Source organism: Astatotilapia calliptera, chromosome 11, assembly GCF_900246225.1.
Source record: "Astatotilapia calliptera chromosome 11, fAstCal1.2, whole genome shotgun sequence".
Taxonomy (NCBI): domain Eukaryota; kingdom Metazoa; phylum Chordata; class Actinopteri; order Cichliformes; family Cichlidae; genus Astatotilapia; species Astatotilapia calliptera.
This window is the reverse complement of record NC_039312.1, coordinates 34,038,632-34,064,685: the sequence shown is the minus strand read 5'-3', so window position 1 is coordinate 34,064,685 and position 26,054 is coordinate 34,038,632. Positions and strand designations below refer to the sequence as shown.

Genomic DNA, 26,054 nt, shown 5'->3' with positions numbered 1-26,054 from the left:
AGGAGCCAGATTCGTTGGCTTAAGCATCCTGCTGTGGTTCCTCCTTGGCACTTTGTAGTGTAGAGGTGACTCGGGCATGTCTAAGTGAGGTGAAAGATTATGTGTCCGGGCTGGCTTGAGGCCACCTTATTATCTCCATGGCCGACTGAGTAGATTGATTTCTAACTACTTAAAAAAACAAAACCCTTTATTTCCTCTGGTTTTCCTGCCATACCTCTTTAATTTAACTTGGCACACTGTCTTATATTGTCATTCTACTGTCAGATGTCACCAGACACGAGCTGGCTATGTGACTGCAGTGACAAGCATCTAAACACAGCATGATTGGCTCTCTGACACTCTGCGACCCCCAAGGGGACGACACTCTGACACTTCCCTCTGACATCTGACACATCAGCTTCATGCAGCGCTGACACTCCCGCCCTGTTTCCTCTCTGACATGAACACACACACCGTCTCCCTCTGTTTTTCTCTCTCTGTGTGTGCCTAAATGCACCCTGGCACTCGTACGCAGCCTCTTCACTATGTTCTCTCATACTTACTCTATCGATCTGCATGCATGTGAATAATTAGACTTAAATTCGCATAAGCATCCTCACACACACACGCTAACACACATCTGCAGGCAGTCTCGGATTTAGGCAGACAGATAGTCAGAGGCTGTTGAGTGTAAAACGAGGCTCCCTGTCCATCTGCCCCTCTTTGAACTCTCCTCACAGAGGAATTCTTCTGGTTTAAAGCTACACAAGCATGAATAATTTGGTCGTTGGTCCACTCGATAAAACCCTAAAGCTTCAACTCTTAATTAACAAAGTTGTCTTCTTGCTCAGTACATTACTTTACAGTATGGTAATTACTGAAACACACATTCAAGCACAAATCGGTGGTTCGTGGCTGTGTGTTTCACAGCATGCTGTTCAACCGTGTCAGAAATTAAAAGCGTTACTAGTTGTTCCAAAGGGCAGAAATCACTGTCATAAGGAGGAGAGAGACTTTGATTAAATTAGGATACCAAGGCACGTTTTCAAACAGTCAGTGTGTTTCAGTTGGCTGCACATGGCAGATATCGCTGGATCCAGAAAGAAAAGAGAAGCCTGCTTTCTTGTGTTGAAGTTGGTGTGAATGAATGTCGCGCTGCAGGTTTTAGGAGGCTGATGAAAGGCTCAGAAAACAGTCATTTAATCTTAAATGTGCAGTCAGTCATTTTTTGTGGTTATTTAATAGAGTAAAAAGCAGATATTCTACTCATAAATATACATAGATTAGTGTATAATTGTCTTCCAGCAAACTGATGCGTTCTCATAAACTCATAATTAATCCATTAAAAGTAAATAGGAGCGCATAAATAGGGACATTTAAATCATCCCTGCGCCTTCAGACTCAACATATGAAGTATTACACCCGTGTTTTATCCTCTTCATGTCACATCATCCTGTTCCTCCTCACCCCAAACCTCAAAAGTAAAGTCAGGTTTCTAACATGGAAAAACACGCTTATTTATTCCTAATATTCTAGCGACCCCCCAACTCTGGACAGCTGACAAAATCCAGCTGAACAACACCAACATCTGGTTATAAGCTAACATTATGCAGTGGCCCTGTAGCCCCTTTTGCACAATTATGATTTTTATATCTTGAAGGTAAAATTCTAACAAAACAGATTCTATCTTTGATTTATTTCATTGCTTAATGTGTTTGAGATGGATGTGTGTTTCAGTTTTCAGTTTTATTTGTCATATGCAAGTTAGCCCAGGGTCAACATTGCAATGAAATGTGTTTGACGAGCAGCAGTCACTCAGCAGCATGATACAGTAGGAGAAAATATAATAAAATAAAATAATAAAAAAAATAGAAAAATAGTAAGGAGCAAAATATTAGAGAGACATGGTAAAAGAGAAAAGATGACTAAATATATATGTATCTATAAATATAAATATATGTACACTAGTGATTAAATAAGAAAATCTTGAAAAGAAATATGACGGGAGGGCAGATGGGATATTGCACAGGAATGAGCAGCAGAAAATTACAGTATTGCACTTTTAAATATAAATATCAATAACAATAAAGTGAAGTGACCAGTGCAGATTATACAGAGTACTTGTGAAGCTGCAGGGTAGCTTCGGAGTGCGTCCTGTGGTGTGTGTGTGTTTAAGTGTTGTGTGTGGTCACATATGCATATATAAATTAGAAGGCAGATCATTGATAACAGCGGCACCGGTCGGTAAGTATTCTTTTTGGTGTGAAGGCAGTTTGTGAAATAATCAGTCTTGTTTATTTTTCTTCCTCAACATGATTTGTCAAAGATTATTTCATGTATCTGAGCACAACCTTTGCTATCTGTTCTTTCATCTTCTGATTTGTGTCCATATATGTAAAATCAATATGTTCTGGATTGGATTTAGATTAGAGGGGCTGGAGGGATGTTCATGTTCCTTCATGATGTCATAGGTTACTGATTGCTTGGCCATTAACACCAGTGCGGGAAAAGATGCTGGTTTGGATTTAAATACAGTTGTTGTCTTTCAAAGCTTTGCTGACACACACACACTTTCTCTAGACAAAATACATGCTTCAAATATACTTCCTATTGAAACCCATTACTGGAAAAACTGTGTTAACTGTGTTGGTTTAAAATGGAGCACTGTAACAAAAAATAATTTCCCCCAGGGATCAATAAAGTATTCTGATTCTGATTCTGATTCTGAACTGGCATGACAGAATGTGACACTGTGTGACCATTAACCCCAAAAAATAGATACTGAAGAGAGAAGCATCCCTGTCTACTGGTATCATATAAATAAAACTGAATAGAGCTGTAGGTGGAAAAAAGTAGAGCAAGTGCCGACGTGTCCTTCCTCCAGGGATAAAAAGAAATAAATAAAAATGACACACTTTTCCAGCAGTTCGACATTTTCAACATCTAGAGTGATTATTTCTTAGAAGCTCGGTTATCCCGTCTTTATTTTTAGGATAATGCTGATTTTTATATCAGCTTTTCTTTTTAAAACACCATTAACTTTTACATTTTGGAGATGAGCTAAATCACAAAATGAAAAATCTGGTGAGTACAGACGAGAATGAGACGCTATCACGTAGCACTGTCTGCTCCACTGGCAGTAAAAGCTCAGACTGAGCACAAACTCAGATGTAGTACTCTATTTTCTAAACTGTCTCCTTGAAAGATCCATTATCACCACTACCCTAAGAACATATAACCTGTAACCACACCTATTCACACTTTTACAGGGAGGGGGAGGGTAATAGCCGACCTCTTGAGGTATCAATCTCCTGACTGAGGACAGCGCTGCTGGGCTTTCTGTCACTTTTTTAAATAATGGCTGGATTTCTTTCTGAATTTGAACCTGGGCACATTTTTTTTTCTGCCACAAGTTTCACTTTAGACTTTATTTACACGATGGACGTCGACATAATGATGCCAGCCCATTGGTTGGTGGACTTTACACTGTAGCACTTGATGAACTTTTTGAGTCCAGACGGTGTAATATTTAGATGAGAGGGTGGAGTGCTAGCTATCAGCTAACACCAGTGAGCTTGGTTAGCTTCTATGTATGTAACGCTCAGACATGCACAGCTAATTAGAGAGAAACTACAAGAAATGAACCAACCACAACTGAAACACAAACTTCCTAGATGGTCTGCATCTCACTGTATTTTATATTGTTTGTCGAATGATTTGATGCAGAGTTGGACCAAAGCTGGTTTACTAACTCGCTTTGCTGTGTATCGTGGCTCACTTCTCCTTCAGTAACTACTTCACTGCACCCACATTCCCCCTTTTTGTGGATGACTAAGTAAGGTGACCGCAGCTAGCAGCGTTTTTCTTGCTGTTGCAGCAACTTCTCTGACATACTTTCCACTTCAATCCCGCTAAGTCACACTGAGTCACTCACACAGGTGCAGTGAAGCTGTGGTTACTGGGTCGAGCGAAGCACTGGTGAAGGAATTATTTTGAACTTAATTGGCATTCTGTTGTCGTCTCTGGCTCCCGCTCCTCTCCTCGGCTCTGTTTCCTGAGCAAATGCTAGCTCCTCTGTGGCCTCCACTGTTACTCACTGGTGTTTGTTGCTGGTCTAATGAAGTCAGTGCTGTTTGGTGCTCTTATCATCATGATATTTGATTTAAATGGTGTGCTGCATGTTAGAAAGTTAACCATGGTTTCTGACTGAGACTATGAATGCTTTTGGCCATGAACAATGAAAATGTGATAAGATAACCTTTTCACAACAAGGTCCGGTGCACTGACCATCAAAAAACTGGACTGACTCATTTAAAAACTGGAATCTATCCACACACCCCAGAACTGTTTATCTGTATGTGATTTTCAATACTGCAAAGTTGGGCATTTTAACATGCATGTCTATGGGGACTGACTTGTATTTTGTGCCATTGCCAAACGGCCATTAGAGGAACTGCAGTTTTTGGCACTTCCACACACAGCAGCACATATGATTACGTGGCATGTCGAGTCATGACTACCTGAACAATGAAAGAACTTTTCTATCAGCACCAAGTGACATGCTTGAGACTGAGAGTCTTTTTTCAAGAAAACACAGCATGTTTTGGGGGGGTTTTCAGGGTTTTTCAGTGATGGACAGATATTGAGATTGTGGCCTCCATGATTTTCTTCCATGATTTGTTTTCATGGTCTGATCTAGAAAAATGCATTTAGCTCAAAATATTATTCAACTAGTTCAAAAATACTCACCTGAATAAATGACAGGTGGACAAAAATGTTTTCAAAGTATAAATTATAACCACACAATCTCACTACCTCACACTGACACTGTAAGTTAATAAAATCATGCACATTCATACCTCGGGGGGAATTTAAAAGCATCACGCCACCAACTGCATGACGTCGGACTGTGGGAGGAAGTCAGGCAGCGAGAACGCGCTAACTCCACACAGAAAGGCCTCGGCCAGACGCTGGATTTAAACCAGGAACCTTCTTGCTTCAGAAGTGCTAAACATCGTGCTGCCATGCAGCTCTTGGTGTGGAGGTTATAATTTATAATGTATGCTTTAAAAAAAGAAAAGCATTATTAAAAGCTTTAAGCTGTCTTATCGTGGTATTCTTTTACCTGTTGTCACTATTCCAACTGATGATGATGTTTTTGACCACAATCATCAGTCTCTGCAACATCTGTGCACCTGTCAGGTTTTCAGAATGCTGACGTGGTACATCGTATTGGGACAAAGTTTCACCAGTGGCACTTTAAACTGCTTCATCCTAATTTAAGTATGGCTTTCTGACCTTATTTAAATGCCCATCAGACACTCAGGATTCATGTTATTCATGTTTAAACATTTCACCTGCTTCTAGACTCCTTTAAATAAGAGAAGGAGAGAGAGAGAGAACAAAGGAGCAGTTTGTGAGAGCGAGTGAGCATGAAGGCAGAGATGATACTTCACTTTAGATACTGCTGCATTATTGAATGTAATTTTGTGTTTAAGAACAAATCTTTTAACACTGAATGTTGAATCACGGTTCTTCTCCTGCTCTCTTTCACCCTTTTCTGTAACTACTGAATCTATCTAATAAAGATAGAAAGGCGATAGAAATTGTCTTTAAAAATGCATCGAATCAGCCTGAGAAGCTTCAGTGACTCAGTCATTATGAAAAGTTATCAGGAGTTATGGTTTCTACTTAACAACACTAAATGGTACTTTAATTATTAGATTCTTAATGCTGCTCGAGCAGTTTGTGCAGTCGTGTATTGAGACATTCATTCATGTTTAGCGAGGATGTGTAGAACCGCTGCTTTGGTTGCCATTGTCTTGGCTTCCGTTGCAAATATAAGGAACCGTGAATTTGCTTTTAACCAGGATATTTGCTCCGATGCACACATAGAACAAGAAGTCTCTGTTAGTCAGGCATCTGAAATTGAAATGAACTGTGCAATCATCACCGGCACTGACTGGTCATGTTCACAGAATAAAAGCAGGAAGGGCAGTGGAATAGCAATGAGCGGTTATTTCCCAGCCAATTAAACAAATGACTGTTTTCATGATTAATGGACTCATTGTTTAATCTTTAAAATGACACAATTATGAGAGAAGGCTCTTTCATCTAAACATGTCTAATCATCACATTTAAGAAGCTGGAATCAGCAAAAATATAGTTGTTATGAGGGGGTAGCTATGGAAACAGGCAAGTTTTAAGCATGTTTCTTGTGACATCACTCACTTTTCAGGTAAGAGTTTTTTACTTTAAAGTCAAGCATGTAAATACACCAAAGTACAAATCGTTACAGTAGTTATACAATAAATAATTGGGAAGCGTATCTGTAACCGGAAGGTCGCCGGTTCGATCCCCGGGCTCTCTGTCCTGGTCAAGACACTTCACCTAGTGACTACTGGTGATGGCCAGAGGGGCCGATGGCGCGATATGGCAGCCTGGCTTCTGTCAGTCTGCCCCAGGGCATCTGTGGCTACACTTGTAGCTTGCCTCCACCAGTGTGTGAATGTGAGAGTGAATGAATAGTGGCATTGTAAAGCGCTTTGGGTGCCTTGAAAAGCGCTATATAAATGCAATCCATTATTATTATTATTATTATTTATGAGGTTGAAGTTTTTCCCATCAATGCTTTTTGGGATGTAACTGCCTGTGAAAAGTATTAAAAGAAGTATTAAGCTACATATTTAGGAGCTGTTGTTAAAGAGTTACATCTAACATATAAAGAACATCGTATCATCATCCTTAAAGTGCTCTGGATGACAGTACAACCCAGTGCGGCCCTCACCCAGTTGCCAAGGGTAATTATTTGAAGCTGTGAGTAAAGGAGGTCTTTAAAGGTTATTGTCTCATTAATGGGATGTTGGGAGTATCCGAGCAGTAGAAGCATTTTCCCTCCCTTTATTTCTTTTCTCTCTCTCTGTTCAGGTGCTGGGCCTCCGGCCGATCGGACAGTGGTGATTGACGAATACAGGTACCTGTCTCAAAAGCTGTTTGCAGCCGTGTCCGTCTTCGCCGGCCTCGGCATCCTGCTCGGCATCGTCTGTCTAACCTTCAACATCTATAACGGGAATGTCCGGTGAGTCCTCGAACACTCGACATCCACATAGCCTGAAATATTCTCCCCTCGTAGTCTTCGCTTATTATTTTGCATTCACTGTCGTTCTGTTTATCTTGCTTTGAGTTTTTTTGGAGAGGTCATTGTATAAGCTGCTTCTCCTGCACAAGCCTTTTACTTGTTTACTTTGGATTCAAGTGTGTGTCAGTGAAAGTGTGTTTGAATATAAATGAGTGCCTTTGTGAGCACACCAGACATTTTTAAATAACTGTATGTTTTACTCTAAAACTCAACAGAAAAATTATGCTCCAACAATTTTGAGACTTAATTCGATTTTTAAATAAATCCAAAATGTTATAGTGTCAGCTTTTCAAGTGTAGTAATTATTTTGTTTTCATGCTTTACTTAATTAATTGTTTTTAGGTTTTAAAGACTGTTAATGCCACAAAGTTTGGATCTTGAAATTAGCTGTGGTTAAGTCACGCAAGGAAAATCTTCCTTTTAAGATGGAGTTACAGATGAAATGGTCAAACAGCCGAAACTAATGAGGACCGACAGAGTCATGTCTCAAAGATTCAAGAGACAGCTTTGTTACACAAAAGTCATCTGTTTGGATAAAAATCTGTGAAGTCAGAGGAAATCAGATCTTGTAACAACCTCCTGCTGCTCACAGAGACCTCATCACTCACTGTGTTTGCACTCCAAGCGTGACTTTGAGTTTTTCTTGGATTTAAAACAGAGCTCAAAATAATTCTCAGAGATCTTCTTCTCCTTTGAGGTTAATGTAAATGAATGGCATGCTGTGTCTCCAGTTTGGGCATGGCTTTTTTTGCTATCTTGCTGCTGGTTTCATTGTCACAGCTTAAACGTAGCTCTAGAGCAAATGCAAATAAATTCACTTTAAAAAAAACTGCCTTTTGAACTAGGATTTATGAGCTTAATACATGTCTGTGAAGCCAGTGGAGAATATCTCTGAGGTCTCTTTAACATAGTATTTTTATGTTTGACCTGGGTCAAAGTGATTTACAGTCCCACAAGTCCACAAGCTTATCAGGAGATTTACTTATTTATTTTTTTCTTTGGAAAGCTGGAGAGGTTTGTTCTTCTGAGGATCTCTGGCTGACTCGAGTGTGCCAATCAGGCCCTCCTCCACCTTTGATTATATTTCAAAGACAATTTCACCACGGGCTGCTTTCAGCAGCCAAAACAGTGCGAGTCAGATCAAATCAAATATATTCAGTAAGATGTTTTCACAAAACAGGTTTGCACCAGCTGCCTTGTTAGGAGACAAAACTCCAAAATCAATCCACCTTAAAACAACGAATGAGTCAAAAGCAATCACAGACGAGAAATCCAACGAACTGAATCTGACACGTCTGACCTTTCGATGTCTCAGCTGCAGCTACAATAAAGTTCAGCAAATGTTTGACCTTCCAGGTGATTTCACACCTGTAGTTCAGTTAATTTGGTTCGCCTCAAACGGAGAAACAGATGTTTGCTCTTCAGCTGCGTTTATAGAGCAGGAAAAAGTGACTCAGATCTGGGTTTTTTCACTGAGCTGAATTTTAGAGCGTACAAAAACCACAAACAACAAACATGAGCTGCAATAATGCCATATAAACACCTGGGGAGTGAAGTGCTCAGCGCATCATGGGAAGTCCCCCAAAAGCACATCCATCTAGCGGCATGACTAAAGGATGGTTCAAGGTCACCTGATCCACCCCCAACTATAAGCTTTTTTTTAAAAAAAAGGACATTTTGAAGCCTGCTCTTAAAAGCAGAGGGTGTCTGTCTCCTGAACCTGAACTGGGAGTCGGTTGCACAGGAGAGGGACCTGGAAGCTGAAGGCTCTGCCTCCCATTTTAATTTGAGAAACTCTAAGAACACAAGTAGACCTGCAGTCTGAGAGCAAAGTGCTCTATTAGGATAAAATGGTACTATGAAGTTATGATGTTGGCTAATCATTCAGCACTTTGAGCACAAGGAGAAGGAATTCAATTTAACAGTGAGCCAATAAAGAGAAGCTAATAAACGAGACGTATAATCTCTCTTTCAGTTCAGCTCCTAGGACCACTGGATAATAAGGAATTACACTAGTCCAGCCTTCCCAAATGCAGAGTGGTGTGAACAGCACAGATCACATGGACTCATTCCATTCAGACCATTTAGATGTGCATCTTTAATCTGAGCAGTCAAAATGGACTTTATGTGATCAGCCATGAGAATCCCGTGGAGGCACTTACATGTATAGTTAACATCTTCATCCCTGAAACACCCTGTACTGGCTTCAAGCAATATTTGTTACGAGAAAAAAAAAAAACAGAACCATTTTTCAAAGGTCAAAGAGGCCATCTTATAAACATGGATGTAGTATTTGCCATGCTTTATTTCTGTTGCTTCAAATAAAGCTGCAAAGCATTCAGAGTTTGGGCGAAATTATAGTTTAAGATAGTTTAAAGCACCGGTCTCCAACCTTTTTTGCACCACGGACCGGTTTATGCCCGACAATATTTTCACAGACCGGCCTTTAAGGTGTCGCAGATAAATACAACAAAATAAAACCAGTACCGGTACCAAAAAAAAGAAGATTTATTCATAACACACATGAAAAGACCCAGGAAAACCGAGTTAACGATAAAAACGATAACAAAATAACGCTGAAAACCGATAAAAACCCTGAAAAGCAGACATTTCACACCTGAGCCTCAACTCTCGCGGCCCGGTACCAAATGACTCACGGACCAGTACCGGTCCGAGACCCGGGGGTTGGGGACCACTGGTTTAAAGGACATAGGTCTTAAAGCTGAAGCGCCTGCATTCTTTTTCATATATTCCACCCTGGCTGAAAAAAGCTTCCAGTAGAATCGAGAGAGAACAGCCCTCAGCTCATTGACTCTTTGACCTCAGTAAACACTTGGCTGATGACTTTATGCGCTCAATCGCAACTTTCAGGATATAAAAAAATCAACATGGAGTACATTTTATAACGCTTTGGTAATTATTACAGTCAGGAAGGAGAATTAGCCAATGAGCTTCCTGCATCCTTGGTCTCACAGTCAGATCCATCTGTTGTCATGTTTGGTTTTGAAATACAGTCAGATTAAAGTTTATTCTCAGACTCAGTGTCACAGTGGCTGCACACATTTTTATATATAGTGTATGTTCCAGTAACTTACTGCTGTGAGGTTGGCATGTACTTGGTAGTTTACAGTTTTCACCTGAAGTAAAGTCATTATTGTGTTTTCTGGAACCTTTCAAACATCGTCCAACGAACTGATTCTGCTTTCAGGAAAGAGACTGAAAAGCTACTGATTTTCAGTGTTTTCTTGCTCTGAGCACCACAAGGCAAATACAATTTATTTCCATTACATTCATCGGAAGGCAGACATCTCTACACGATCTCCAATACTGGGAAACACAGCACTACAGGCAACAGGAAAAATACTTATATTTGATTAGTGGTTAACATTTCTTGTAAGGGATTTGCATCCTGAAACCCTGGATATTTGTTTCATTGGTTCTGGCCCAGTTCTGGTTGGCACAGGCTTTTTTTTAAGCAAACGACAAAGTCATACTGACTCATTAAATGGGTAATTTTGCATTAGCGCAGGATACAGAAACCAAATTGTGGTGACTGACAGCAGGCTGTGCAGCACTCTAATGCTTCTGATCTATATATTTATGCTCCCTGGTGTCACATACATCACATACTGTTATCGTGTGAGAGCAGTCATGCAGAGATAAAAATCGAGCACAGAAGGGGAAAAAAATGACAGTTTTTCTTCCAACACTGGCCTCAATCAATCATAATTCAAAGCAGCAGTTCAACGCTGTGCATAATAAAAGGAGAAAGCAACACTTCATGTCAGAGAATAACCCCCGCAGCACCTCATACGTCAATGGTATATAACAGACTGAAAGGTTACTTCAGATGTTCTAGCATTCGTTAGCGAGTCAGAGAGTGTACATGTGAATGTATGTTTGTATGCGCTCTACATGAGTGTGGAGCTGTGCTGTAAATAAGCAGTGCGGCCCCCCGGGGATGTGCAAGGGCAGGTCAATGGGATAAAAGAGTCAAACGTGCACACTCTGCTGCAGGAGATCGGCAGCCTGAGCAGAATATATTAAAAACTCTTAAATTGAAACTAAATCTCTTCTTGGGAACATTATAATGCTGAGAAGGTCCCTGGAGGAATTTAAATAAACACATTGTCTTGAACAGAGAGAAATCACTGTGCCTGTTTTTTCTTCTTGATTGTCCATTTAGCTCCTGTCTCTTCTCCCACACTCACTATCGTTTTTAAATATGACTGCTGCAGCTGCAGTGCAGAGGCAAAACTTTCATCTGATTTTTCAAAGCAGGGTGTAGACCACAGAGAGCTTAAAGACACTGTGCAGCTTCCAGAAAACTATTGTTATTAGTCGTATTCAGCAGTGTTGCCTGCATTTGGGTGCAGCTTATGCTCACATGCAGTGTGTGTGCTAGCACCGATTACACTATCCTACTCTTAGGCTCCACTGTTTTATATTGACTACTGGATGCCATGTATGTTGTATAACTGGGAAACCAACAAATGCAGAAATGGTAAAAAGAAAGTACTCCAGGTTTTTCATACCATAATAAAAGTCATGTGGTCCTTAGCAGGTCTTAAAATGAGGTAAATCCAGCCTCAGATCCACTACAAAGTACACATGTACTGCTTCCATAGGAATTCTGATAATCAAATTACATGTATAGAAACCCCAGTGAAGAACGAGTCAGTCCACAGGCTTATGGAGGCGACCAAGAGAACCTTTTTAATTCAGTTAAATTATTTTGTAGCACCAAAGCACAACAGCAGTTGGCTGAAACCTCCTAGGACCTGGCGTCTACACATGCAGACATCACATTCTGGGTTGTCTAGACCACACTACTAAATTTTGCTCTACAAGGGCCTGATATACACTTACGAGGACATTATGCTGCCACTGTTCTATCAAAATTTAAAACGAATGAGCTCATATGTGGATATCAGGCCCTTGGAGCGCAAAATTTGGTAAAAAGATAATTCTTTGTTTTTACATTCATCAGGTCCCAATCAGCTGAAATAGCAAAGAGAAATTAAATATGCATGTCATGAAAGAGTTCGGGTCTTAGGAGGTTATTGTACTTTATATTGTAAGGTACAAGACCCTACAGTAATACAAAGAAAACCCCATCAATCAAACAATCCCTTTTGAGCAAGCACATGGCAACAGTGGGAAGGAAAAACTCCCTTTTAACAGGAAGAAACATCCAGCGGAACCAGGCTCAGAGATGGGCGGCCGTCTGCCGTGACCGGTAGGGGGCGAGGGGAGGAAGACGGGACAAAAGCCATGCTGTGGAGGGAAGATCTGAGTTTTTAAGCTGAACAGTCTGTTCACACACTGGCAATAAAAAGTGTTTACTTCATGAAAGAGAGGTAAATAGTGCACCTCCACGGGGAATGTTTGCTACTGTGGCAAATGTTAAACTCTGTTTAGAAGGTTATTGAATTAAATCCCCTCAACTAAATCAGACAGTACTCAACTGTTAGATTTTTACAGGTATCTGTGATCCCTAGGAAGTGAGTCATTCTCTCTTTGGCAATCTTTCCTGTGAAGATACAGCAAGAAAACACCCTGACCTTTTGTGTTTGTGTGTTTGTGATAAAAACCTCTACAAAGCAGACTAATGATTTTTCCTGTATTTTATCCATCTAATGCCGTGCACACAACAAATAACCTTTTTTTCTTTGTGGCTGTATGGTGAAAAAATGCCTCACCTAAAATTGTCCTCTTGCACTGCTCACAGAAGATAGGACGTCGCCTTCTGTCTGCACTAATTAGACTAATGAGTGCCAATCACACATCAAAGGAGATGCCCGGGGAGGAAGAGTGTTTCTATATTTGGACCTTCTCAGTGTGATGAACACGCCAGGAGACCGTCCAAACAAGCAAATCAGGATGATAACATTTTAATTTAAAAAAACCTACAAAAAAAAGATGAGCTTTCTTGGAGCTCGCAACAAAACAATTATCGCCTGCTTACAAATTCATTGAATCTACCTTTAAGCTGAAACATGTTTTTTCTTATTGTGTTTTTTTTCTCTTTATTTGTGTTCCTGTGTGAATCTGTTACAATTTCAGGTACATCCAGAACTCACAGCCCTACCTGAACAACATGACAGCGGTGGGCTGCATGATGGCGCTCGCTGCTGTGTTCCCGCTGGGGATTGATGGTCACCACGTCCAGAAGTCTCAGTTCCCCGTCGTCTGCCAGGTAACAAAGAAAACGACACAGGGAGGGAAGGGCAAGTAGTAGCCAGAAGTGAAGAGGAGTAATCGTGTTATTGTAGCTACAAATATATTTTTCTAGTGATGTGATACCAGTAGCTGAGAACTTGATAAGCATCAACAAGACACATTATTGGACTGAAAAATGAGGCCAAAAACTTTCTTGAGTGGCTCCAAAAGTAAAACAATCCTCATGGACTTTAAATGCCCAACTTTATATCAGAAGTGCACAAAAGTAGCTCAGGACTCTATAGTTAATTTACAGCTTCATAACTGTATGTGTGAGGGGTGCAGGGGATATATATTTTTAATGTTCCTTTTATTAAGGCTTAAAGTTCACGTGTGCTTTGACAGACGGGTCGATGTTTCCTCTAGAAGCTGTTACACTTCTCCTCAGCTCACTGGAGTTGCAGAATTGAAGTGTTTGAGGGTGCTTTGCATTGTTGCTTCTTTTTAGAGCAGACCAGTAATTTGGGTTGCCGTGCGTGTAATTTTTAATAACAGAGCTTCCAAGAATGTGCTCTATTTTTGGTGAGTGAAATTCTGTTTTAATGTGTGATACTTTTCCAGGTGATGTACTCAGGGAGGAGTGAAAAGTGAAACCAACATGAAGTGGTTTTTTTCTTCAGGCCCTGTGTGTTCTTGTTAAAAAGGGGGGAAAAAATCACTCATCTTCCTCACAAAATGAACTGAGTCTCACCTCCTTCAGTCAGAGACATCGATAGAGGAACAGGTGATAAACGTATAGACAGAATAAAAAACAATCAATAAAAACAAAATTCAGCTGGGATGCTATAGTTAATCCAACACATCACCCTGCTAGCATAAAAATTACTTGGTTGGTTTAAGAATATTTTAATTCTGATTGTTGATAACAATGTGAAACTAGTTAGTAGGTTAGTAGTGTCAGGACACGGCCACTTTATTTGGCACACCTGTTTAACTGTTCACTAAGACAAATATCTAATAAGCCAATCATGTGGCAGCAGTGCATAGCCAAGGTGACCTGCTGAAGTTCAGACTGAGCATCAGAAAGGTTGTTGGTGCCAGATGGACTGGTCTGTGTTTCACAAACTGCTGATCTACGGGGATTTTCCTACATAATGTCTTAGATTAGAACTTAGATAGAACTTTATTAATCCCTCGGGTGGGTTCCTCTGGGAAATTCGATTTCCAAAAAAGCACAGCACCGACAGAAGTTACAGAGTTATACACACACATATATATAAATACAGAGACAATATAAATAAAATATACGAAGGGGATAAATAGAATAAATAGGAATAAAAATACAAGTGAATTGCACATTTCAAGTATTGAGGTCTATTGCACCGTTGACTATTTACAAAAGTATTGCACAAAGGTATTGTACAGTGAGGTGAAGAGGCACTACAGCTTAGTTGTTCCCCCCTCCTTTGTCCTCCTGTTTCCTGTTTCCCCTCCCTCTCCCCTCCAGAGAGGAGTTAAACAGTCTGATGGCGTGTGGGACAAAGGAGTTTTTAAGTCTGTTAGTTCTTGTCTTGGGGAGAAGCAACCTGTCACTGAACAGACTCTTCTGGTTGTTAATGGCCGTGTGCAGAGGATGCCCAGCATTGTTCATAATGTCCATCAGTTTCTTTAATGTCCTTTTCTCTGCCACTGTCACCAGAGTGTCCAGCTTCATGCTGACCACAGAGCTAGCCCTCCTGATCAGTTTCTCCAGCCTGGATGAGTCCCTCTTTGCTGTGCTGCTCCCCCAGCACACCACAGCATAGAAAAGTACTCCAGCAACCACCGACTGGTAAAACATCCTCAGGAGCTTCCTGCAGATGTTAAAAGACCTCAGCCTCCTGAGGAAGTACAGTCGGCTTTGGGCTTTTTTATACAGGTGCTCTGTGTTGCATGACCAGTCCAGTTTATTGTCCACCCACAGCCCGAGGTACTTGTACTTGTTGACCACCTCCACCTCCTCCCCCTCTATCTGAACCGGTAAGGTTTGTAAGGTTTACAAAATGTTCTGAAAAAGAGAAAACTCAGTGAGCAGCAGTTCTCTGGGTGAAAATGCCTTGATGATGCCAGAGGTCAGAGGAGAATGGCCAGACTCCTTGGAGCTGATAGGAAGGCAACGTAGACTCGAATCGCTACAATCAAGTTACGTGGAAAAGCATCTCTGGATGCACAACACATCGAATTAAACAGAATCCCAGTAGAACAGGGCACAGTCCATTTATCAGTCTCACGGCTTGTGCAAAGAACCCTTCCAGCATCCTGGTGGTTCTCCAGCTGATGCTCCTGTACCTCTTGCCAGACGGCAGGAGGGAGAACAGGCCATGGGAGGGGTGGTGGGGGTCTCTGATGATGGAGATAGCTCTGCGTATGCAGCGCTGTTTGTAGATCTCCTCCAGTGATGAGAGAGGGGCACCAACAATCCTCCTGGCAGTCTTAACTATCCTATTAAGTTAACGCTTCTCGCAGGACTTGCAGCTGCCAAACCAAGCTGTAAAACCTTGTGTCAGGATGTTTTCAATGGTGCCTCTGTAGAAAGTTGTGAGGTGAAGTGTGGAGAGTCCTGCTTTTCTGAGGGAGTACGAAAGGGAGGATGACAGAAGAGCTCTGAGATTTAATGCATGCACAGCAGCGGCTGAGAACAAGGCGGCAAGAAGATGATTGGACTAGAGCAATGATGTCAGCACCGAGTTTGACAGCGCGGGAAAGCGAAAGTGATTTAAATAATAGACTAGCAGCAGATGAGTGATTACAGATCTGCATTAATCTTGCGTACAAGCTTCATAGTGGAAAAACGTCGCTTGCTCTGAGAAGGTAGTTTCAGAATTTGGTAAAAACAACATGAAAGCATGGATCCATTTGGTGTCGTATCAACAGTTCAGGCTGTCGGTGGTGTAAAGGTGTGCTAATATTTTCTTACTGGGGAAGCGGTCACCAGATCGATCCAGTCAGTGCAATAGAGCACCTTTGTGCTGTGGTGGAACAGGAGATTCACATCATGGATGTGCAGCCAACAAATCTTTTTTAACTGAGTGATGCTGTCGTGTCAGTATGGTCCAAAACCTCAGAGGAACGTTTCAGGCTCGCTTGTTGAATCAATGCCATGAAGAATTGAAACCAACCTGTTACCAGCAAGGTGTAACTAATTAAATGGCCTGCAGGTATTTTCTCTGTCTTTGAGGATCAAGGGGGAAAAAAACACTTTTTGTCCAGAAGACGGTTTTTGTTATACAGTGCAAGTGGACTAATAACGTGCTCTTTGGGTGTGCATGTGTTATTTTTGTTGAATTACCTTTCACAGGTTATAAATAGGGTGTCACATGGTTTAAATAGCTTTTCCCTCTCTTGTTTCAGCATTTAATTAAAGTTGTCATGTTGCTGCGTGCACACAGGGAAGTGAATTACACAGATATAGTTTTAGTGGCTCAGGGGGTTGGGAAGCATATCTGTAACCGGAAGGTTGCCGGTTCGATCCCCGGGCTCTCTGTCCTGGTCGTTGTGTCCTTGGGCAAGACACTTTACCCTACTTGCCTACTGGTGTTGGCCAGAGGGGCCGATGGCGCGATATGGCAGCCTCGCTTCTGTCAGTCTGCCCCAGAGCAGCTGTGGCTACAACTGTAGCTGCCTCCACCAGTGTGTGGATGTGAGAGTGAATGAATAGTGGCATTGTAAAGCGCTTTGGGTGCCTTGAAAAGCGCTATATAAATCCAATCCATTATTAGTCCCAGATCCTCCAGGATCCTCTTTGGAAAGTTTTACATAGTTTCTGGAAACATGAATTGGAAGTGACTGGTCCAGCTGCATGAGCTCTCAAATCAGGATTGTTTATATGCATCTGTTTAACACATTTGCTTATGTTTTTGCACTTTTCAGATACAGCTGTCAGGTTTAGTAAAGCTCTACCCTTCTGTGAAATTGTGTCTACTTTAAGCAAGCCCACGTTTAGGTGTCATGACGCACGGACAGCTGTGATATTCGTCGCCTGTGGCACGCGCACACCTGCAAACCAGACAGCAGTCAGCTCAGGGTTTTGATCGTGCTTATTTAGCGCATGAAAGACGACCAAAGTTTAAACACTGTCAAAATTCATTAAGCGTTTGAAATGATTTTGGCATTCGTTGTTGCGGCCACGACTTTCTGGGTGTCGGGATGGCACAGACGATGGGATCCCAGCGCTAATGAGGAGTGGGAGTATGTCTCTGTCACCCATGTCGAGCCTTTGTGTAGCAGGCGGAGATTTCCATTTCTGTCGCTTCTCTGCTCTTTGTCCCTGTCCAGTTATTCCCTCTCATGCTTTGTTCTGCCTCTCTCTTGCACTCTGCCTCTGACCTTCTTCTCCTTTTTTCTGTTCCTGCAATCTCGCCATCTCTTGGGATTCATATTATCTCTCCCCTACTATTGCCCGCTCTCTGCATCTCACCTTGTCATCTATCTTTTTTGCACCCCATACTTTACTCTCCCACTCTCCCCTTATATATCTATCAGTGTGTCTGTCTACCCCCATTCTCTCATTCTCCTTTTTTCTTTTGTTCATCTCACCCTCTCTGCTACTCTCCTCTTGCTAACTCGTCCCTCTCCTCCTATTGTGGATGTGTTGGATTTTAAAGAATGAAAACACAGAGCCATATACAGCTTTAATGGGATTTTCTTTCCATTAAGATAAAGATTTTGTTTGTTTCGTTGTTATTTAATAATGGCCGTGTTGGAATTCTTAACAAACATCACTTAACTCAAACGTCCCCATGCAGCACAAAGGCACCGATCTCCATATATGAAAGATGCAAATACAGAAAATTTGTCATTATTTTATTTAGTGCTTTAATTCAATCCAGTTTTCTTTATATAAGCAAAAGATCTGAACAGTAGTCGTCTCGAGGTGCTTTATATTGTAAAATAAATACCCTACAATCAAGCTAGCACTTGGTGACAGTGGGAAGAAAAAACTTCCCTTTAACAGGAAGAAAACTGATAGACTGCAACAGCAATCTGGTTTATATGTTTGTGTACTTGAACACAAAGTTGCAACTATTTCACATTTTTCCAACAGACTGGGATTCTTCTGTGGTTCTAGTTGGTAAGTTTAATACTGGTCATAGTGTTTAAGCTGCTCTGTGCTATGCTCGAGATAGGGCTGCTCGATTATGGCAAAAATGATAATCAGGATTATTTTCACTGAAATTGAGATCTCGATTATTTGACGATATTTATTTAACAATAACAATGTGTTGAATAATGACTTTAAAAAATAATATAAAATAGTGTGCAAATACTGATAACAGTGCAAATGTTTGCAATATAAAAAATCAATGAAAAATGTAAACATCTATGTTTAGTGAACTTTGCAGTGTTGCTCTGTGGTGCAGCTACGACACTGTTGCAAAGTTTACACACTGTGTCTACTTGATCCACGTCTGACTCCACGAACCCATAATGTTTCCACACCACTGAAGTTTTTTTTACCTCTCTTTTCAACCAACGGCAGTCACTCTCCTCTCCAAATTACTTCTGCTTAGCTTTCCGAGCTTCCCTCGGGTCCTCTTAATCAGCGGTCCCCAACCCCCGGGCCTTGGACCGGTACCGGTCCGTCAGTCTTTGGTACCGGGCCGCGAGAGTTGAGGCTCAGGTGTGAAATGTCTGCTTTTCAGGGTTTTTATCGGTTTTCAGCGTTATTTTGTTATCGTTTTTATCGTTTACTCGGTTTTCCTGGGTCTTTTCATGTGTGTTATGAATAAATTTTCTTTTTTTCGGTACCAGTACTAGTTTTATTTTGTTGTATTTATCCGCGACACCTTAAAGGCCGGTCCATGAAAATATTGTCGGGCATAAACCGGTCCGTGGCGCAAAAAACTTTGGAGACTGCTGGTGTAGGGGGCTTTCCTCTCAACACTGCTGGAGATTCATTCACAATTAAAGGCAGTGTGGCTACCACAGCACCCTGCAGAGGCACACTGACCTCTCTGGTTTGAGCTGGATGGAAGCATCATTACTCTGAAAGCAGAACAATGAACAAAAACAGCAACTGTAGGCTCAGTGACGGCTGTTTGAGCTGTTTTCAAACATTATGGAAACCTAAAAGGTGCATCTGGATCTGACATTAGCCATATTAGTCCTTAAGCTTTCCCGAGTACAAAATCTGCGTGATACTCGGTTGCGTCAGCGCGAATAACTAAAATAGACAAATATAAATAAAATAACGCTCTAAAAGTAAGTGGGACTATTTCCTTTAAGTACTATGTGAAAAAGGACTAGTTTGATTATAATTCTGAGGTGATTATCTCAAGCGGCATCAGATCCTGTGACCTCCACCATTACCGACCTAAACCCAGCTGAGATGGGATGAACTGAAGCGCAGAGTGAAGGAAGAGCAGTCAATAAGTGGTCTATGTATGAAAACTTCTGTTTGGAAATGTTCATTAAGCTAGTTAAGAGAGTGAAGAGTGCAAAGATTACACTAAAAATTGGCTGCTTCAAAGAATCTCTTTGAAGTTTTTTCTTTTTAACTTGTGATATAATTCAAATGTGCTGCTCAATAGCTTTTTTCTTAAAGTGTATAAAATCTAAAAGTAATGAAAAACCTGTGAATGAGTAAACATGTCCAAACTTTGCCGTATCCTTGAATAAAGGTATTTTAAAATGAAAATCCTCTCCTCGAGCCTAATCCTCTCATTCCTCCTTCTCTACTCCACTTTTGCTCCTCTCTGTTCTCCTGCAGTTCCGCCTGTGGCTCCTCGGCCTCGGCTTTAGCCTGGCGTACGGCAGCATGTTCACCAAGATCTGGTGGGTCCACACCCTCTTCACCAAGAAGGATGAGAAGAAGGAGAAGAAGAAGGTGAGCAGGATGGAGGCGGAGAGGAATCGAGGGCGGTTGGGATTAGCCTCTCGGGCATCTCCGGAGAGCAGAGAAAGGATGGGATGGCGGGCACAGGCCACGCGGCGTGTGTGGCACCGGCTGATAAAAAAGTTCTTTAAAAAAAACTGTGCAGCCTTCGTAGTAACATAAGCTTCTGAGGGGCGAGCGTTGCATCATCCACTAGCAGAGAGCACGGATAAGGGTTGGACACACACTGATACAGATACTGTACACGTAAAGCACACATGGAGACGAAAGAGTCTGAGCTCCCGATTCCCTCGTCATCACATTTGTTTGCATGCTGGAGCAGAGTTTGTATCTAGTTCTGTGTTTGTGTTAGTTTTTACCCTCTTTAAAGATAGTGTATCCTGCAGCCAGTAAGATATTGCCAGTCTGTGATGTGTTGTGGGAATTTCTAAGACCTAATCAGAAGAATAAGAGATTAAGCCATTTATGGAATATTTATGAATATGGATGAGTATTAAAGTTCAATGCAGAAATCCAGCCTTCGGGGCTTTATTATTTGAGCCAAAGCAGAACGAATCAGGTTGACTTTCAGTTCTCTTCCTGTCCACAGAAGGGCAATTTGCCAGAGAGCTCAGTGAGAGTATTTAAAGAAACTTTCACAAATGGAGGGGACAATGGGCGCTTTTCAAGTCATTTTTCATGCAACTCAAGTGAAGAGGCGGCCCAGGACTGTGTAATGTGTTTTCTTCTTTATTTTATTCTTCAGTTTTGGTTGTTCCACGCTTGAATGGCTGTTACAATGTTGGAGGTGCTGTGCGTGAGCCAGCATGGCTGAAGTTAAAAAAAAAAAGCTGGAGAGAGGGGGGAGCAAAGTGGGAAAGCTCATTTTTGTTGCTTGTTTTTCGGTTACGGCTTTATTGCTTCCATTATAGCTCAAGTAAAGAATAATAGAATTGATAGCGCTCGCTTCCACACGAAAGCAGTGTCATCTCAGTTTGTATAAACGATGATTTCAGGTGCAAATACGGGCTCTGTAGCCGCACACAAACTCCTGCTGCTTCTGAAAACGCACACTCTGTCAAGACACACATTCGGAGAGACAATTCGTGCCCAGTCATCCAGAAATCACAAGGACGCCTGTCGCATTATTTGTCCTGGTAGTTTGTCTTTGTTTGCGGACCAGCTCGTGATGCCCTTGGATAGTGATGACTCTTGTGTTTCTGTTTGTGTGTCTCTGTCTCCGACTCACACAGCAACACTTGGAGCCGTGGAAACTCTACGCAACGGTCGGGGTGCTGCTGGCTATCGACTTCCTGTCACTCATGATCTGGCAGATTGTGGATCCTCTGCACATTACTAAGGAGGTAGAGTACTAGAGACAGATGAGATCATTTGTGTGTCACCGCCCGTTTGCACAGACTGTGCAGCCACAGCCATCAGTCAGAAACGCAGTAATGAGACGCTCGGTCGCGACTGAAGAATTGTTCTTTCATTTGGATTCATCTTGACTCAAAGAGCACAGTTTGAACCAGGGATAAATATCATGTTTAAGCGCAGATGAGCAGTAGCACTGGAACACTGATATTTAGGACTTTTATATATTTATCCCGGGAGGAGACGCAAATCCTTTGGGAGTTACACCAGGGAGGGCATCCGGTGTAAAAACCTGTCAAATCAAACCGGCTCAGCTACCTGCTGAATAAGGGAGCAGCCAAATGTAGCCGTTATATGTTGATCTGTGCTTGATGTCTGTTAAAAGCACAGGTTACCCTGTGGCATCTCTATTGTGAGCAAGTTTATCCCTGCCTCTCTGTAGGATCGTATGTTTTAACCACCTTTATTCAAGAAGGACTAAAAACTTGTACCCATTTTATTCTTCATACTCTAAATGATGAGCAGCATGCCGTTTTGCTGTTTTGCATACACTTACTACAAAGTAAAGTATTGCTGCCGTTGCTGTGGTCTTGTACTACGTTCACATTATGAACAATAACTTTAGAAAATGGCCACGCGGGCCGGTGCGATTGATGCTAAGCCGCTGTTCAAGTGTTGTAAGAATCATAACTGTGCGCTTGTGATTGGGTCACCCATCATGCTTTGTTTCTTCATACCAACGGCTTCCATTAAATTGTAATAGTACTTTAAACACACCATTAGTATATTTTAAAAAATGGTTCTGTCTGTTTGAATCTTCAGGCTTGCTCATTTTCAGCTCTTACAGTTTAGGAAAAAAAATCATTTTTTCCCTGTAGTGAAGGGATATGGAGTATTTTTTCACTACAGAGTATACAGAGAAATAGATGTGGTGCCTGTAACATCATACAGTAGTTATTTTGAATCTTTGACACGAGCGTTATGACTCTGACATAGAAACACTGCACTCTCACAAAGCAGCTTCTCTAAAGCAACCAAAGTTTGTATTTATTTGACTCTTAATGAATTTACAATTTTTTATGAAACAAAACTTGACCATAAGCTCAGCAGGAAAGTTTTTATTAATGTATAAACAAACGTAAATGTAACCAACATGGCAGAAAGGTCGTTTTTCCACAAATTTCTGAACACGCTGACTTCTTATCGAAACCACGGGAGGCTCCCCCTGCTGGTCATTTGTAAGACTGCGGGGTAACCGAATACCCATCTTTACTTTTTTAACCGTTTCAATCTACCTTTTAAACTTCTTTTTAATTCTTTTCAATAATAACACAGACAATAATTTTCAGAGAAGAAAAACCTCCCATTAAGGTGCCCTGTGTTACCTGCTGAGCACTACACAGCAGTCAGTCAGTCTGTGTTGAAGTTAGCAGCTAAAAACTGAGGGATATTCCTTAAAATATGTAGCTGACCAAAGTTAAAGTTCAACATAGAGAGGGAACGCTGGAAAACCTGCAGCATAAAGAGATGGCTACATATTCCTTTGCTGCTTTTTATCCCCTTAGTGTCCAAATTCAGTTAATGCTTCTATGTTTTGTGTTTTTTGATATCATAATGAGCCATTTTGATGTGTCACAGTGGGGAAAAATGAAACATTGCTGAACTCACTTTGAGCTCAGAACACATTGATAATGGATGATGTGATACTTGCTTATCCACACCAGCTTGAAGAGATATTAGTTGAAGGACAGTTTGGCTGTTTGCTTTGATTTGAAATCTATTAAAATTAAAGTCCAATAACTGGCAATTTTAAAAAAATCTATATTCAAGTTTTACTTTATTTCCAAACTGAATAGTGGCATAACAAGCTTTCTGGTAACCAATTGAATTTCTTTTAGGTCTCTTTTTATTCTCTGCTAACCTCTGAGAGAAATATCTGGCTCTTTGGCTGCTAAATGAGCTACTATATTCACTAGCTAGTTACTAACTGTGCACAGTGGGCTTTTGCAGCTTTCTTGCTAAAAACGGCTGCCTGCTGCAGCTGAAAACAATGCTTTGAGAGCTGCGGCGAGTAAAAACACTGGGGCAAAATACGCTGTAAAACAGAGAAACTGCAGTGTGTGTTTGTCACTGTGAGTCACCCCTTTCATAAAACGAAAACGCACGCAGGTAAATCACTGCTAACATGAAAATTCTGATTTGAAACCACTGCAATGATGGGAAAATTGCAAGTGCTCTCCTCTGCTTCTTTTTACCACTTCACACTTTCTACTCCGCGAAATGATCTGCATTTCAAGAGGAAGAGATCATTTGGAAGATAAGACCAAAATTTATTGCGGAAACGTGAGCATGCAAATTAAAGTTATTTTGGTTAGACTCCAATGAGATGAAACATCACAGAGCAGAGCCACAGATGAAGGGAGGAGATTGGAGTGGATGAGAGCAGGGATGTTGAAACTGAGTAAGAGATGATTTTGTCTGTGTAGGAAAAAACGGAAGTGACCAAGACGAGCCGGAGCAGCAGGAATAGCTCGCATCCAGACAAACAGAGACAGAACGTTCTGTTTAAAACCTGCGCAAAGCCCTAAACTCTCATGTTAGTCCTCATTTGTGTCCTCACCACAGGGAACCTTTGACACGAGTTACAGTGGGTTTTTGTAGTGTTGCCATAGAGTGCATATACAAATGGACAGCTCACCAGCTCTCATCCCAAAGTACAAAAGTAAAGCCAAAATATAACTGAAATAGTTACCATCATTTTGCATTGGAAATGCCCAAAAGTCAGCACAGTAGCCCAACCGGCTTCTGGAATGTCCTTCGTTGTCAAAGAACTAGCTTCATGCTAACTGTTTTCTAGACAAATGTTATTAGCTTCAAGCTGTTTGTCTTCTGCACCTACATGCATAATAATACATTGTCCTTGATACCTTGTCTCCACCCACGGTTACAGCTGTGCAAACTCTGGTTGCAAATTAAGTCATTAGTGCAAGGTGGCAGCATCCTTCTCTCCGCATTTTGCCTTTTGTTCTTATTGCCATTGTTTGTGGGTGTTGCACCAAGCAGCAGCTTCTGTAGCCAAAAAGCAAAGCCAAGACAGTGATGCCAAAAATGGGAAAGCAGTCCCTCAAAGTGTCGCTTGAGACTAGCTCCAAGCAGCACGCAAAATGAGCCCAGTAGATTCTTATTATTAAATATTACTAAGACATGCGGACATATGATGGACATTTTGAGTGATAGGAGATGCTACTAGCCGGTGTCTTCAACTCAGCTAATAATAGAGTCACAGACATGTTTTTAGTGTTGGCGCCATTTGAATATTTTTTTTATTTTAATGGCATCCAGCATGGTCCTCCTGGCTGCTCTGATAAACATGGCAAAGGGGAAAGCACCAACTGTGAGGCATTAAAATGCAGAGTTCACAAATCAGCGATCATGATCTCTAAATTCATCTTTCATATGCAGTCCGTGTCTTGCAGATTAGGAATGGTGTTTGTGCTGAGACAGGGTGGTGACCCACACAGCAAAAGCAAACTGACTTTATCTCTTTAGCCTCATTTAGTAGAAAATGAATGTCAGTGTTCAGGAATCGAGACACAGATGTTATTATTGTGTCTTCGGACAGTCTTCCATTTAAATTTTATGTCCTGAATACAGTCCAAATCAGATTAAGATGAGAACACCAGGATACTCAAATGCACGCAAACATACTCATTAAGCACTTTCGTCCTCAGTCGGGAGCAAGCGATTTACAAACCTGCACCACAGTGGATGTAATTACAGTCAAATCTTACATTTGATGGACTTTTAAAATGCTCATATTTCATATTTATTGGATGTCTGATATCCTTTTAATTCAGTGATCTATATCTGCCTGTCGGGAAGGCCCTATTTACCCGAGGGGATCGGTCGCTGAGGCTTATACTTACTGTGCAATTTTGCCCATGCTACTGTTTCATAGTTTCTTATTATCTCCCCCTCTCTGTCTTCTCGCTCCCTTTCCCTTTCTCACTCTCATCCTTCCATCCCTTTTTCCTTTTCCATTGTCTGCCGTGTGAGTAGAAGTTCACTAAGGAGGCTCCTAAAGAAGATTTGGATGTCCTGATTCAGCCCCTGCTGGAGCACTGCAGCTCAAAGAAGATGAACACGTGGCTCGGTATCTGTCCTCTCTTAACAATCTGTCTCCCTATTCTGCTTCACCCTCCTCTGGTTTTGAGTATCTTTGTGACACGCGGACATATGCGCACACACGTCACTGCCGCTCACTCAGAATTTAACAGGTCTCATATCACAGCCCTCGTATCCCTCAGCCCCCGCCGCCCCTTACATTTGAGTCCTCTTTTCTCTCCTGCTTTACTCCCTCTTTGCTTTTTGTCGGCCCACGCAGTCCCTCTCTCTGTCTGTCTTGCCGCTATCTTTCTTAGTGTGGCAGCTCTTATGAAAGTATAATGGTGCTGAAATTCAAATAATGTGGGTCACAAACTGGGCCATTGCCCCATAGCATTTCCCTTCTCTGGGAAGAAAAGATGGTGCTTTAATATCAGGCGGTGT

The 26,054-nt window shown here is 41.4% G+C and overlaps 1 protein-coding gene across 10 annotated transcripts in view; it reads left to right on the top strand.

The window, feature by feature from the left end:
• Positions 1 to 26,054, top strand: part of gabbr1a (gamma-aminobutyric acid (GABA) B receptor, 1a) — a 130,699-nt gene that overhangs the window by 91,566 nt on the left and 13,079 nt on the right. For 9 of the 10 annotated variants that reach the window (XM_026183912.1, XM_026183904.1, XM_026183911.1 and 6 more), the window contains 5 exons: positions 6,907 to 7,057; positions 13,184 to 13,316; positions 20,028 to 20,144; positions 21,386 to 21,496; positions 25,566 to 25,659. In XM_026183912.1, the coding sequence (XP_026039697.1) occupies positions 6,907 to 7,057; positions 13,184 to 13,316; positions 20,028 to 20,144; positions 21,386 to 21,496; positions 25,566 to 25,659 (606 nt within the window). The remainder of the gene's footprint in view (positions 1 to 6,906; positions 7,058 to 13,183; positions 13,317 to 20,027; positions 20,145 to 21,385; positions 21,497 to 25,565; positions 25,660 to 26,054) is intronic. The other variant, XM_026183914.1, reaches the window with a different exon arrangement.